At 47.9% G+C, this 14,707-nt stretch overlaps 2 protein-coding genes across 3 annotated transcripts; both read right to left on the bottom strand.

The window, feature by feature from the left end:
* Positions 1–305: 305 nt before the first annotated feature.
* Positions 306–4,124, bottom strand: LOC110074341 (voltage-gated potassium channel KCNC3). The gene is made up of 3 exons (XM_020784420.3): positions 3,918–4,124; positions 2,009–2,555; positions 306–1,312 (listed from the first exon to the last, which is right to left on the bottom strand). The coding sequence occupies exons 2-3, from the start codon at positions 2,510–2,512 to the stop codon at positions 548–550; spliced, it is 1,269 nt and encodes a 422-aa protein (XP_020640079.3). The 5' UTR covers positions 2,513–2,555; positions 3,918–4,124; the 3' UTR covers positions 306–547.
* A 1,571-nt stretch (positions 4,125–5,695) lies between these two features.
* LOC110074342 (voltage-gated potassium channel KCNC1) lies at positions 5,696–11,262 on the bottom strand. 2 transcript variants are annotated; one of them, XM_020784422.3, is made up of 4 exons: positions 11,134–11,262; positions 10,925–10,975; positions 9,054–9,571; positions 5,696–8,045 (listed from the first exon to the last, which is right to left on the bottom strand). In XM_020784422.3, exons 3-4 carry the CDS (start codon positions 9,546–9,548, stop codon positions 7,227–7,229), a joined length of 1,314 nt encoding a protein of 437 aa, XP_020640081.3. In that variant the 5' UTR covers positions 9,549–9,571; positions 10,925–10,975; positions 11,134–11,262; the 3' UTR covers positions 5,696–7,226. The 2 variants fall into 2 exon arrangements, with proteins under 2 accessions (XP_020640081.3, XP_072837206.2); XM_072981105.2 differs by lacking the exon at positions 11,134–11,262 and having other exon boundaries at positions 10,925–11,115.
* Positions 11,263–14,707: the final 3,445 nt, after the last annotated feature.

The following is a 14,707-nucleotide window of genomic DNA, read 5'->3' as shown; positions in this document are numbered from 1 at the left end:
GCAGAGAGGGGGGGCTGATTGACAAGTCATGAGGGCAGGACACAGAGGGGAAAAGTTTTGGGGTGAGACCGCTTCAGTCAAACACCCAACCGTCCTAATTTTACTATGATTTTTTTCAAGTTAAAGGTACCACATAAGACTGTTGCTTATGTGGTACCTTTTTAAAAAAATGTCCTGGGCATTTATTTATTTATTTATTTATTTATTTATTTATTTATTTATTTATTTATTTATTTATTTATTTATTTATTTATCATTAGGACATAGAACCTGTTGTTAATTTATTTGAATCCCACCACTGGGTGGAGGCTCCAAGAGCCCCCACTTGCATAGAGAGAAAGACAGCAGATTATGTCCCTCCGTCTGCAAAGCACAGAAAGGTGAGATGATACATTCCGCGTTGTGGCATGATGCTCAAAGGCTTGGTTGGCGGGAAGAGCCAGCTTGCATTGTGAAGGCCACTGACCCTTATCCAAGGGAAGGCGAGCCGTTTGGAAGTGGGTCTCCTTTCTCCAGGCAGAGGTGGAAACATGGGGCCCCGGCCTTCTCAGGGCGTTGGCTCCTTTCTCCGCTTCATCTTCTCTTTGACCACAGCCGCGTCGTAGTAGCCCTTGAACTTGATGGAGAGGATGGGGATGGGGAGGATGATGGTCATCACTCCACAGAGTGCCGTGCAGGTGGCAACCGCTTGGCCCAAGGGACTGATGGGGTGGATGTCTCCGTAGCCCACTGTGGTCAAGGTGACCACTGCCCACCAGAGACAAGAAGGAAGGTCTTCAAACCTCTCTACGTAATAAAAGAGGACGCCCAAGAAGATGATTTCAAAGACAAGAATCGTCGTGAGGACGAGGGTCTCCCTCAAAAGAGACCGGAACATGTAGGGCAGGACTCTCAGCATCAGAGGGGTCTCCACCAGCCGGAAGACCTTCAGCAGCTTAAGGATGTAGAGCAGGCGGAAGAAGTCAAGCCAGACGGCCAGGCCGTGCTCCGTGTACGAACTACTCCGTACAAAGAGTTGGATGTACACTGGGAACAAGGAGAGGAAGTCCACCCAGTTGAGAGGCTTCCTGGGGAACCTCTTTTTGTCTGGACAGACTGTGAGCCGTAGAACAAATTCAGCCGTGAACCAGATGATGATGACAAGCTCCAGGTAGAGAAGGTAAGGCATGGCCTGGTACTCTGTTATTGGTAAAACGTTCACTGGATGAATCCCTGTAGTGGTATCATTAATGTGATGTAGAAAGCCACGGGTTTCTTCGCATAAAAGGATGATGAGCCCAATGTTGAACAGCAAGGAGATGATTGCTAGGCACTATGAAGAGACAAGAAGAGTATATGTTAAAGGGTGGTAATCATCAAGCAATGCCATCTGGCACCTCCCCTCGGTCTAAATCTCCCAAGGATCCAAGCCTGAGGATGATAGCATCATCAGAGATATACAGAAGTTACTTTTTGAGGGCTACACCTAGAATCCAGTGCCAAATATTCCAACACCTTCTCATAATTAATGATCCGCTGGGCATTCTAGCCTTAAAGACGAGGGTCTCTCTCTCTCATCTCTCATCTCTCTCTCTATCCCACTCTTTCCAGAGTCCCTAACCCAGCCACCCATGCTTACAACCAGCCCACCTCTGCTAGTACAGACTGAAAATGAAAGAAATGTGGATCTTAGGTTGGTCTGGGGAGAGGGCGTCCTCCAGAAACATGTGGGAGGACAACTACCGGCATCCCCATCTGGCAGAACCCATGGCCAGGGGGTTGTGACCCAACCACCTTTGAGAAGGTACAGCCTCCTCCCAGTTCCTAAGGCCAGCCCACTCCCAGGACCAGCCCTGTCTGTGCTGGAAAGGCCCCGGGGGGCAAATACGAAGTTGTGGCATTGCAGACCCCACAGCCTCTCCGATAGCCGGGGTGCATAAGAGCCGGCGGATGGAAATGCCCTGACTCTGGCAGCCCTTCCCTCGCCCTGCAGAGCCCATCTTGGATCCGACAAGGGTGCCTTCATTACCAGGGCCCATCGAGAAGAAAAGGGCTCCTCCAGGAGAGCCCATATCTGGGCCTTCCTCCAAGCCCCTCGCTGGCCGTTCCTCCTTTCCACTTGGCCGAGCAGGACCTGGGAGTCCCCTTCGCGCCCCTCGTCCTCCACGTCGTCCATGTTGGACTCCTCCAGCGGGCCTTCAAGTTCACCCAGCTTTGTCCAGCAACAGGGCGGCAGCTGGCCGAGGGGGACTTCCCAGAAGGCCAGCTCCTCCTCAAAGGCCGACCTGCAGGCGTCCGCAGGACAGTGGAGGTGCCCCGACCGGTAGTAGCTCAAGACCTGCCCAAAGAGCTTGGCGCTTCGGTCAAAGAAGAACTCCTTCGTTCCGGGGTCATAGTCGAAATTCTCCAAGGCCTGGGGCTCCGTGAGGCTGCACAGCTTGGTTCCCGGGAAGGCCATCAGGGTGCTGCGGTAGGTCTCGAACCGGACCCCTCCGAGGTTCAAGACGATCTTTTCTGGGGATCCCTCCTCCATCTTTTCAGGGGAGCCGAGGGTGCAGCTGGCCAGCCTGGGTGACCTGGAGGAAGCGAGACAAGGAGCGAAGGTGCCTGAGCCTTTCCATCATCTTTTGGACAGATTTTGAGGCATCAGCTGGTTGGAGAACTTCATGGAGATTCCCTCCCTCCCTCCCTCCCTCCCTCCCTCCCACACACACACACACACACACACACACACACACACACACACACACACACACACACGTTGCTGCTGGTCTGGGGGGTTTCCCATACAAGTTTTTGTGACATTTCCATCCACATGGTGTTTAATGCCAGCTCAATGTAACTGTGCACCTTTTGCTTGACTGCCAACAATTTCACTACACAATACGGAAACACACAGACACACCCTGTTGCTACAAGTCTTTAGAGATGAGAGAACAGTTGCCATTGTATTAAATGGGGAACGTCAACTGTTAATTTTCAAAAGTAACTTGTTCGCATTCCTCATTCAAGTGCTTGAAAATGAAGCCATTGACATCACCCATTTTATCTTATGGGAGAGGAAGCTCTTTATTTTCCCATTACTTTCTGTTAGTTTCTTAAAATAACTGAACTTGAACATTTTCTATCAAAATGTCTCCAGAGGTAATGTTCGAAAGTAGGTAGACAACGTTACTCATGACATGAATAAAGGAACTTTGATCCTACTTCATATGCTACTTTTGAAATGTGACTTCATGATCCTCTCTCGTTCCACAATGAAAAAGTTACAATGTAATTTCACTATCCTCTCTCATTACACAGTAAAAGAAAGAAAGAAAAGTTGCAGCTCTAATTACATGCTCAGACCTATCTCTATGTAGTGAAATGGATGTGATGGGAAAAAGCAGTTTCTGCATCAAAACATCACACTCCTGCCCCAAAGAATTGGCAGAGTTGTACACATACCTTTTCACTGTACCTGCAAAGAGAAGTTTTAGTTGGCTTGCACCTCCTGGGCACATACACACCTCTAGAGAACTGCAAGTTTGGTGATCGCGGTGGTTCGTTTATTCGTCGAACAGGTGTTTGTTTGGCACCTGGGACACTACCTCGAAGTGCGCACCGGCCAAAGGAGGCACAGCTGGGATGTGCCAACCCTCTGTTCGGCCACTAAACGAACCGGCAGGAACGGACAACCCAACAGTTTGTGACCATCTCTACGACACCGCCCAAAATGATGGTCCTGCAGTTGGCCAACAAGTCTTCCTGTGTTCCTGAAACAGTAAAGGCCCTGCCCATTTGCTGTGCCATTCTAGCCTCCCTCTCCTGCCCACTAGAGCATTGAACCCAGTACCCTCCTGTTCTTCCCCACGTCTGTCGCCTTTCCAGAAATCCTGCCACTGCAGATCCCTCACAGAGTTGAGTCTCAGAGAAAAAGCCACTGTGCCGATCCTTACCTTCCCTCTGTTGAGGCAGCTGAGGGTGGCTGGAGAGAGAGAGGGGGAACAGAAGGAAGCAGGAGGAGAAGGCTGCAAGGGCTGGAGCGAGCTGCGTGAAAACAGGATGTCGGACGGTGCCGTTCCAAGGTTAGACCTCTTGGATGCCAGAAAGCAAAGCCAGCCCACCCAATAAAAAGGACATTTCATCCCCGGCCGTTCCTGTTCTTCCCCTCCTCTGAAAGAGGGCTGTTCTTTCGGGGAAAATCAGAAAGCAAGGCAACGCCCCCTCCAGCCCCCAACCCCAGTCTCCCTTTCCAGCAGGGCCCCTCAAAGAGTGTGGAGTCTTGAACCGTCTCAGAGTTCAAACCCTCTTGGCTCCATTTAAAATAGAAGCATTGTGTAACATAGGGGGAAAAAATATCTAAGAACAAATTGTTTCAAACTTGTCTTTTCAACTGAAACGGGCCTCTCCAAGACATTTAATTTGCGTCTGGTAAGGATGGGCAGATGTTTTCACACACGGAGCTCTGGATCTGGATTACTCCATGTTCCTGATATGACTTAAGAGCAGCCTTTACCAGAAGGATCGTTTGCATGAGAAATGCTGCTGGGTAGGCAACGTTCAGAAATCCACAGAAGTCATACACACGTCTTGAAGAATCTGTGGCAAAAATGCCCTATAACACTGAGGGCCAAATCCTGATGGTTTCCTCCTCTTGCCCCATGGTCCATGGCACAACTGGTCAGACCAAATGTCCATCTACTTGATGGAAATGCAAACATTGGGGGGGGGGACCCCAGATTCGACACCAAGTGTCCTATCAAAATCACACAGGATTTCTGCCGTAAAGTTGGGAACCCACCCTGTTTGGGTCCTGCTGGATAGCACAGTGGTTGAGGCACCTGGCTGGGAGTTCAACAAGGGACTGGTCTCCATGATGATGTGGTTCTAAGACAATAGTGGTTATTCTTATATACAGTGGGGTCTCTACTTAAGAACAATCCAACTTAAGAACAGCTCCATTTGCTAAATTTTGCTTCTACTTGAGAACAGAAATCCAAGATAAGAACAGAAAAATAAACCTTTCCTGCTCTTTTTTAAAGGTCATCTTAGGTTAAAAAAAAATTCTCCCCCTAGTGGTAGAGTACGTATTAACCAGCTTTGCATTAGTTCCTATGGGAACTAATGCTTCAATGTACAAACACACCTCTACATAACAAAAAAAACAGCCATAACGGATTACTTGGTTTTCAGTCCATTCCTATGGGAAATTTTGCTTCAACTTAAGAACGTTTCAACTTAAGAACACCATTCCAAAACGGATTAAGTTCTTAAGTAGAGGTTCCACTGTAGTTTCTATGGACGGAAAAGAGCAGATACGGATTAAATGGTTTTCAATGCATTCCTATGGGAAATGCAGATTCAACATAAGAACTTTTCAACTTGAGAACCACCTTCCAATACAGATTAAGTTCTTAAGTAGAGACCCCACTGTAATGGTAACCACTTAAGCAGCAAGGTGAGGAGATACAGGATGACAAAGAAAATTTTGGGATTCCATGACCTTCTCAAGGCGTGCTTGAGTTTCGACTATGAACAGAACGGCTGATGTGCAACTGAATTGAATGGACCCATTTATAAATATGTGTGTAGATGACTGTGGCATAGAAGTGTCCCCCACCACCACTGCTTAGGAGTCCCTTGGGTGGCTTTTTTTGCCTAGTAGAACGCTAGCTGCCTTTGCACAGTTAGCACTCCTGCCTGAGAGATGTGAAGCCGAAATTAAAAACAGACATTTGCTAGTACAACAGAATTTTCTGTTTAATAAAGTGTAGGAGTAAAGTAAAATAGAACATACGTTACGTCATACAGTTCCATCAAAATCCCTATTTTACTCTTCAGTCATCGGCAATCTTCTCTTAAATGCCACAGCTCCAAAATGGAGGGACGTGTCTGCCTATTTCATCATCTCAGTAGACTTAAAATTCTGGGGGGGGGGGGGGGGTCAAACTGCATGTTACATCAATCTCAGCTTCTTCTGTTTTATTTTTACAGCATTTCCCTTTGGGCATAAGCTTTGACTGATTAAACTTCAACACTTCAAGCAGGCCCATTGAATCTATGGGATTTCTATAACTGTTGACTCTGAAGAGGTGATTCAGTGAGTTTGCACTTGTTGTGCTTGACTTTGGAATGGCTGAGGTGTAGAGATGGGGGGTCTTCATATGCAAATATATACGAAGTCTATATACATGCCGTTCCTATCACTCCAGAGCTCGAGATGGATTAGCCCCTCCTGGCAGAAGATGGGATGACGAGCGATCACGAGCTCTGGAATGATAGGAAAGTTGGGCGGAGCTTGCAGCAGCGGCGGAATCGTGAGTGGCCGGTCTTGCCCCAGGGGGCCGGACCCTCATTATCTGCACCTGTTGGGGGGGCGATATTTTCCCCCACCTCTACTGAGATGTACATGCATCTGTCTGGGTTTCCAGATGAGGAAGGAGTTGGTTTCAATCAGTACAATTTCAGTACATGGGAACTGTGTCTGCCGTTGCCCTTTTGATTCGCCTACAATTTTAGTTAGTTAGATAGTTAACTTAATTAATTAACATTATTAATTATTTTTAAAATATATTTATATTGTTATACTGGTTGTGTTTTGCTTATGTTGCTTGACACTGTGGACTTTTTTTAAAAAAGGGAAAATAGTTTGTACCTTTTCAAATACATCACTAAGATTCTTTGGGTCACTGTTGTTAGCTATTGCCTACAGCTTGCTAAGAAGAACCTTCACGTCTTCGTCTCTCCAGAGAGTCATCCCAGGGAGGCTGATTATGTTGATGTATCTCCTCCGGGGCTTATGGGTCTCTTTGAGAAGAGGGTGGTGTTCCGTGCCGGAGCCATATTTTAGGGATTGCTGGTACGGCTCTCAGGCATGGGGATTGTGGATTCTCTGAAGTCTCTGGTCTTTCACCTTCCAGTGTTACCTGAGCCCGGTGTCTCTTTTGTTGGCTTCTGAGCCTCTGAGACAGTGCTAGACTCCTGTCACAAAGAGAACAGTCTTACAGAAGGCTTGGGTGACCAGAACCATCATGGGAACATAGATCATACGGGCCTCTGGCATGGTGGGTCTGTATGAACCTGATGGTGTCCACGTAGCATGCAAGTCAGCCAAAGCAAAAGATGGAGAGGGATTGACGGTTCAAAGATGCAGCTTGCATCAAGAAGGATGCGGAAGCTTCTTTAACAAGGAGCAAGCTGTTGAGGAAGCACATTATGAGCCTCTTTGAGCGAATGGCTGGAAGCTGTGGGCCCTGGGCAAGTTCTCAGGATGATGGAGATGGTGTCTGTTTCCTCAGCCTCTTCATCTTCTCCCTGAGAAGAGCTGCGTCATAATAGCCCTTGAACTTGATGACAAAGATGGGGATCGGGACAATAAGGGTCAGCACTCCGCATAGCGCTGTGCAGGCGCCTATCACTCTGCTGATGGAAGTCACAGGGACGATGTCACCGTAGCCTACGGTGGTCAGGGTGATCACCGCCCACCAAAAGGAAGAGGGCATGTCCCAAAAATAGGATTCGATATGCCCGAAAAAGATGGTTTCAGAGCAGTAACAGAGGGCACCGAAGAAAAGCGCTTCCAAGACAAATATCATGATAAGAATGAGGAACTCCCTCAAGAGACACCTGGAGGTGTAGGACAGGATCTTGAACATCAGAGGGGTCTCTACAAGCTTGATCATCTTCAGGAGTTTGAAGAGGTAGACCATCCGGAAAAAGCCAAAGAAATACTCTAGATGCTCGTTCTTGCTGACGTGTCCATGTGAGAAGAGTTCAATGAACACGGGAAAGAGAGAGAGGAAGTCGGTCACATTGAGAGGGCTCTTAAGGAATTTCTTTCTCATCGGGCAGAACGTGAATCGCATGAAAAATTCAACAATGAACCAGAGGACGTGGAAAAGCTCCAGGTAGAGATGGTTGGGGAACCTCTCGTGAACTGTGTTTTCAGGGTGATTGTAAGTGGAACTTCTGTTATTGGATCCAAACGAGTGGGGTGGGAAAAACTGGTAGATGGAGTAGTTGATCTTCCACAGGAAAAGGATGCATATGCTGATGTTGAAAAGCAGGGAAACAGCGGCCAAGCACTGGGGGGAGAGAAAAACAGTGGTTGTCAAGAGAGCAGTTCTGGAACCAGAACACTGTGCTAGAAACCTGGGATGCTGGCCAAGTCTTTGGCAAGTCCTAAGTTTGAGTCTTTGGTTATCAAGTCTTGAGTCCCAAGCCCCAAGCCCGTGTCTTTATTAAAAACTATTTTCCCCCCAGAAAAAAAGGGAAGGGGTGGGTGGGTTCCGAATCGCAAGTTGAGCCCAAGTCATTGGGGAAAAAAACCAAGTCGAGTTGCTGGTGCAACTTAAGCCTGACTTGACACCATAGTAGAAACTCTCCTTCCCCCCCCAGCCCCCCTTACATGTGGGTAATATGTCCTTTCCAAGATCCCCTACATCACCCAAAATGTTTAATTTTTTAAAAATGGACACTACAGGGCACACAGGTGCTAGCCCTGAAAAAAAAAAGAATCAATGATTCTGAAAGTTCATACATGGAGGGGTGAGATATGGGAGTGTTCCTGAACACTTAGAGATGGGCATGTGTGCCTCCCCCCAGCTTCTGGAGATTAGATGCCCTTCATTTTTGCCAAATGGCCACCCACTGGGGGCACCCCACCCAGCCATGCCCCAAACCAACCGGAGTGGTCGTGGGGAGACAGGGAATAATCCCACACTGTTCCTTTGAAAGAGGGGAGTTCTGAACTCTCATCACGTTTGGCTTGACATGATGAACACGGATCCGGCTTTGCTCCCATCGCCTTTTCCCTCAGAGAAGACATCCCTGTGCAGGAAAGAGCTACGGATCTCTATATTTCCCTTTCAGGTCACCCAGTAGAGCAAAGCTGAAGATGCAGCAATGCTGGGTCTGCAGGTTGAAAGTGGGCTGGAAACTCTAGCTGGCACAGCAGCCAAGGAAAAGGGCACATCTATATCTATGATATCAGCAATGTGGGTAGCCTCCTGCCATCAGCTGGTCCTTACAGGCTGAAAGTCTGGCCCGGGACTCCGCCCACCCCCCCATTTTAAAGCACCCCTTCTAGTTACCTTTGCACCTAAGCTGGAATGGGGATTTTCAAAGAGTGGCCAAATTTGGGGCTGCCATCGGGTCCTCCAGCCGGCATGGCCCCCTTCCCTCTGGACCCCAAGGTCCTGCCCCTCGTTTTGCCTCTCCTCGTCATCCCAGAGGTTGCACGCTCCTTGTTGCTCCTCAGCGGCCGTCAGCCTCCACCCACAGCAGGGGGCCAGGGGCACGTGGGGGATCTCCCAGAACGCCAGCTCCTCCTCAAGGACGGACCTGCAGATGGCAGCGGGGCAGTGGAGGCGTTGGGTCCGGTAATAGTTCAGCACTTCCTCGAAGAGAGCCGCGTTTCTGTCGAAGAAGAACTCTTTGGAGTCGGGGTTGTAGTCAAAGGTGTGGCTGGCTTGGGGCTCCGTCAGGCGGCACAGCTTGGTCCCCGGAAGGGCCCTGAGGGTGTTCGTGTAGGTCTCGTATCGAATCCCCCCGATGTTCAGGGTAACCTTTTCTTGGTTCGGCTTCATCGGCTGAGCGCTCTCGCGATCGCCTGGCAAAAAGGGAAAGAACAGCCAGTTGTTGCGAATCAATGAGCAGTCCAGCCATTTCAGTAGGAGAAGCCCAAGTACAGGACCACAGAAGTTGGCCAAGGTTTGGTGGAAGAACAAGGCGCAACCATGCGGAGGCTCAGAACCATGTGCTGGATTTGCCTGGCTGGTTTCACTTCCTTCTTCCTGGCCAGGGTGGACGCTCTCAGGGTTGACTCCTGTCCTGTCCCGTCCCGTCCCGTCTCTCTCTCTCTCTCCCTCCCTCCCTCTCTCTGACAGAAGGTCAGATGGTGGGAAGGTCCCCCATTAGAGATGGGCACAAACCAGTTCATCCCAGTTTGTCCCGGTTCACAAAGGCTGCAGTGTGCATGCTGCTGCTCCCCGCCCCACCTCCTTGGGCTCAAACAGCCCCTCACCAGGCCCTACCCGCTTGCTTTTCCCACCTCGGCTAATCTCCCAGTCATGAGCAAGAGCACAGCCTTCTCTGCCCCGCCCTTTTGTCTTGAGTGGCAGCTCAGCCAAGGGGGCGGGGCAGAGAAGCCTGAGCTCTTGCCAGGACTGGGAGATCAGTTGGCAATCCTGGAGGCTGGGGCTGGTGAAACTTTATGAACCGGTTCATGCCCATTTCTCTCCCCACCCTCGTAGTAGAACATCAGAATGAGAAACCTATCAGGCGACCTCTCTGATGTGAACTTGTTTCGTCTCCTTCCAGCTGAACCTCTCCTGAGTCAGTGTTTTCACAAACAGAACTCTTCCCGTCATTCAAACCCATCATCTTGAACCAATAGCATTATTTCATACCTTTCCCCCCCAGCTTTGAACACCCAGCCCCGCATTATAGGGAGAAGTGTTGCATTTTTTAACAAAACAAAATGCCATTTAGAATACATTGCCTGAATCCTCTGAGAAAAAAAAAGGTGCTAAAATGAGATAGTATAAACACATACACGTGTGTGTAAAAATAAATATTATAACTTCCTGCCTGGCTTGTCATCAGACTTAGTTATAGAACCAGGGAAGGATGCGATGCTTTGAGCAAAGGCTTCACAACTTGTGTTATTCTAACAGAAGGACTGGAAAGCACTCGTGTTATTAATGGCGCTGTGCAGACACCACTGCTGTTGCTAAAAGAACATAGGAATGGAAAGATACGTTGAAAAATATATATACTGTATAACAACTGGGCAAAGCTCACCGTCCACTACAATTTGCCACTGCAGATTTTCCCACTTGACACCTAACTTTAGAAGCAGCTGAAGAAAAGCTGTTGTGGTTTCCGAAAAGTTTATTGCTGGATAAAAAGAAAATTGTATTGATGGTTAGCAAGCCCTTGAACAAGACAGCACATTTCTTACCTGCAGTTCTAACCGAGAAGTAAATGAGGAAGGGACCCAGTCTGTTCAGCTCTGGGGAAACAGAAATGGGATTAAAGACAAACACTTGGAGAACAGCCCCCCCCCACATCTGGAGCAGCTCCCTTCCCGCTCATCCCGGCAATCAGCTGCATACGGTCCACGCCAAGCTAGACATTCTCCTCTGTAAGCAGTGTGGGGTTGACTCCTACCTTAAGAGTTTTGTCGGAGGGTGTTGCAAGAAAGAAGCGGCAGGAGGAGAGGCGAGGGCTTGAGGGGGGAAAACAGGATGTTCTGTGGCCTTAATCCAAGCCCAGGGCTTCTGAATGTTGGAAAACAAAGCTAGCTTCTAAAATAGAAAACCGACAGGGATGCTGCCTTGATCCTTCCCTCTCTGGCTCAGTAATCCATGTCCTTTTCCTCGGGAACAGTTCTCTGGCGGGAGGATTCACAGCAAGGGACCAGATGGGCTTTGGACAGCATATTCTGTCCTTTGTTCCTGCTTCCTCCCGAAAGGCCAAAGGGGGCTCCCAGAGAAGGCAGGGTTCACGTCACACAATCTCTTTGGCAGAGCCCAGCACCACAACGTTGTGCAATAGAAATGGGGGGGGGGGGAGAGAGGAGGGAGTTAGGGTGGTGGAAGAGGACGGATTCCTCCTTTCACAACTGTTTTTATTCAGGCCTGTGCTAAACAGCGCACACACAACTGTCCTCTTCCACCTCCTAATTTGCTCTTAGTAACAATTCTCTCGAGGACAATTCTGTTGCAATCACACCAAATCATCCTGTTTCTAGTTCTGGGAAGATGATCTTGGACCCTGTTCAGTAATGATGGGGGGGGGGAGGAAATGTCACTATTTATACATATCCCTTCCTTTTGGAAAGAAGACGCAAAAATCTGGAGCAGAAGACTGCATCTGTGGCCCCTTCCCACATGTGCAAATGACTGTCAGTGTGGTCTTCGGAGCAAAAAACAGGGATTTTCTCTATTGCAAATGCGCACCCGAGTTGCTTGCAGGGCTTTGAGCAAGGAAGCACAACTTGCAACCACTTTGCAAAGCTTGGCCATGCTGACTAGGGGGATCCTGGGAGTTGCAGTGGAAAAAGAAAAACCTCATGTTTTCCACATGCAGTTATGTTTTAGCTGGGCTGTCTTTTACAATCTCTCTTTCTCTCCCGCGTTGGAACTAGGACAGACAAGCTCCCAGTAGATGAATCTCAAGGAGACTGGCTCTCAAGCTGTTGAGGCTTGGAAGTGAGGAAAGTCAGGTTCAAATCTGAGTGGAGAGGCTCACTCATCATCATCATCACTATCATCTTAGAACTGCAGAGTGAGAAGTAACCCTATGGATCATCAAGTCAAGCTCCTCTCTTGGAGGCCCATTGGGGAATCAAATCCCCAACCTCTGGTTCTGTAGCCAGAGAACTCAACCGTTGATCTCAACTTTTTTTTTAAAAGGAAGTTTATTTTGATGTATATAAGTTATAAAATATTAAAGTAGGATGGTATTTTAAAGTTACATAAATGCAAACTGGCCATATCGATGGTTCATGGAGAGGCAGGAAGATTCCCAATATTTTTCACTGGGATCTCATTTTGGGGAGGAATGCACACAAAAGACATCCCAAGAATATAAAATGGATTATGTTTGGGTATGATTTGCGGGACCCTGATATTAGCTGTTGTTGATGATGCTGTCCGTAAACTGTATGTTCAAATGGAACATAGGCTGCCTGAGTCTGGGGTGATTTCTGAACTACCTTAAAATGTTTGTGGAAGAGAAGAGATGAAATCATACTGTTCATTTGTCTAAAATTAGTGATCATGTTCTTACTAGAGTAGACTATGTCTAGATGGGCGGCATATAATTGCAATAAATAAATAAAATAAATAAATAAAATGCTGTGACTGGAAAACAAAACCATGAATCCTATTGTCTTGCAGGGTCATTTGAAGGACAAAAATTAACCCTCTGGGCAGGATCCTACTGAATATTTATGTCAGCGTACTCCTTCGGTGTAACTTCCAGCATCAAATTGCAACAACCCAAGAAGGCAACACAAGGGTTTGCTGTTGTGTCGTGTGATGGATGTGCAATAGATTTTCTTACTAGTGGTGTCCCTCTTTCTTAAAATTACACCAATGGGGTTATGTTGGTGGACAGAACTAAGAGGATTCTGGCTAGGGTGTATTTTTTCAAACTCATGGAGGAAGAGCAGAACGCACAGTGGAAAGATGAACTTTTAAAAAAGGGAGTTCCAAATTGCCTTTCTTGGGACGCTTCTTGTTTTAGGATCCATCAAGTTGCTCAGAGCATTGGGAATGAAAGGAGAGGTAAAGCCTAATAAATATGCAAATAACTTTGCACTTCTTGATGATGGTGTCATCCTGTTTGGCCTCCTCACTTGAGTGCTTGGCCACAAGGAGAGCTCCTAGGGAAGGAGAAGACGACTCAGGCCCAACTTACAGTTCCTTAAGACATGCATGCAGGGGGCTGTTTATTCTGCAACACTTTCTGCCCAAAGGTTGTTTCTCTTGAGCTGGTTTGAGATTATGAGGCTGGCCTTATTCCCTTCATCCAGCAGAGGACAGCCTCCTAAAGAGAATAAGGTTGCAGAGGCGAGGCAATAATTGAGCCCCTCCCTTGACCTGTTTGAAAGAGAGCCATTTTTCAGTTTCTAGTAAAACTTGCAGTAAGAAGGCACCAAATTAAAAGAAGCAACCTATAAATTTTTTTTAGACCAGAGATAATTCCTCCTCCATCTAGTAGTTTAATGCTTTCTGTTTTCAGAAAAGATTGTCTTCCTCTAGTAGGTACAGAGACACCCAAGGGCCAATACACCAACCTAGGTTTTGGATCAAAAATTTCCAAATTTTTGTACAACGGTGCTGGAGTAAATGTGCCGGAGAGCTGAAAACCTTCCACCACTTATTTTAGTGATGCCAATAAAAAGTGTTGTCCAACTTTTGATTCCCCCCCCTTCCCGATGGTAAACATTAGGCTGTGCGCTGTTATTTCATCAAGTGGTGAAACATTAAGCAAATCTGGGCTATGTTTGCAATTTCAGAGCAACCATGAGACTCTCTGCAAAAGGTCCAAAGGCCTTCGTCGGATGGCATGGCAGCCACCAGAGATCCCTCATTCGGAAACCCTCCTTTTGTGGGATTAAAGAATGTTGACATAAATAGGTTATGAGTCACATGACACTATGAAAAGCTTGGAAAGGGGAGCCAAAACCACCAATACCTTATAAGGAAAATGCCGAGCTGGTGCGAGTGGCGAAGGAGACTTGAGATCTTCATTCCCTCAATGAAAACCCCGAATTCTTGCCCATGCTCTGGTTGCTAAAGACATTGGAGATGTCTGTCAGGATCTGGCCCACACCGCCCGGGCAGCTGCAGGATCGGGGCCAGCCTGACCCAGGAAAGGCTTGGTGTTTGCAGGCTCAGGCCCTGGCCTGGGTAGCAGCTGCTGGGCCTCTCAGGAGGCCCACCTGGAAACCTGGTGAGAGGCTGCCTGGGATCTCTTGGACTGTGACAACATCCTTCAGTGAGATCCCTGTGTTAAATATTTTGCGGCAGCTTCTCTGCCCTTTGCTTTCCTGAAGGGCAGCAGACGGGCATCGCCTGGGGGACGGGCACAATGTGGCGACAAGCGGAACAACTGAGGTTCCCTCAACACAAAACTGTTATGATTCAGGCATGCTATTATAAGCCTGATGCTTGCTCAACCCCTGCCTGTATCCTGTTTGGCTGGGACCCTTTTCTGTTATGATCTGCATTTT

This window comes from Pogona vitticeps, chromosome 11, assembly GCF_051106095.1.
Source record: "Pogona vitticeps strain Pit_001003342236 chromosome 11, PviZW2.1, whole genome shotgun sequence".
Lineage (NCBI taxonomy): Eukaryota > Metazoa > Chordata > Lepidosauria > Squamata > Agamidae > Pogona > Pogona vitticeps.
The sequence above is the reverse complement of the archived record's forward strand: the minus strand, read 5'-3'. Positions and strand labels throughout refer to the sequence as shown.

What these genes read in the sequence shown, in the direction of transcription:
- LOC110074341 (XM_020784420.3), bottom strand. Translation starts at nt 2,512, where the DNA reads ATGGAGGAGGGATCCCCAGAAAAGATCGTCTTGAACCTCGGAGGGGTC. An exon ending in TTTCTTCTCGATGGGCCCTG is followed by an intron (nt 1,313 to 2,008) that starts GTAATGAAGGCA and finishes GTCTCTTCATAG; the next exon opens with TGCCTAGCAATCATCTCCTT.
- LOC110074342 (XM_072981105.2), bottom strand. Translation starts at nt 11,033, where the DNA reads ATGTGGGGGGGGGCTGTTCTCCAAGTGTTTGTCTTTAATCCCATTTCT. An exon ending in CTTCTCGGTTAGAACTGCAG is followed by an intron (nt 9,572 to 10,924) that starts GTAAGAAATGTG and finishes CCTTTTTGCCAG; the next exon opens with GCGATCGCGAGAGCGCTCAG. An exon ending in ATTCCAGCTTAGGTGCAAAG is followed by an intron (nt 8,046 to 9,053) that starts GTAACTAGAAGG and finishes CTCTCCCCCCAG; the next exon opens with TGCTTGGCCGCTGTTTCCCT.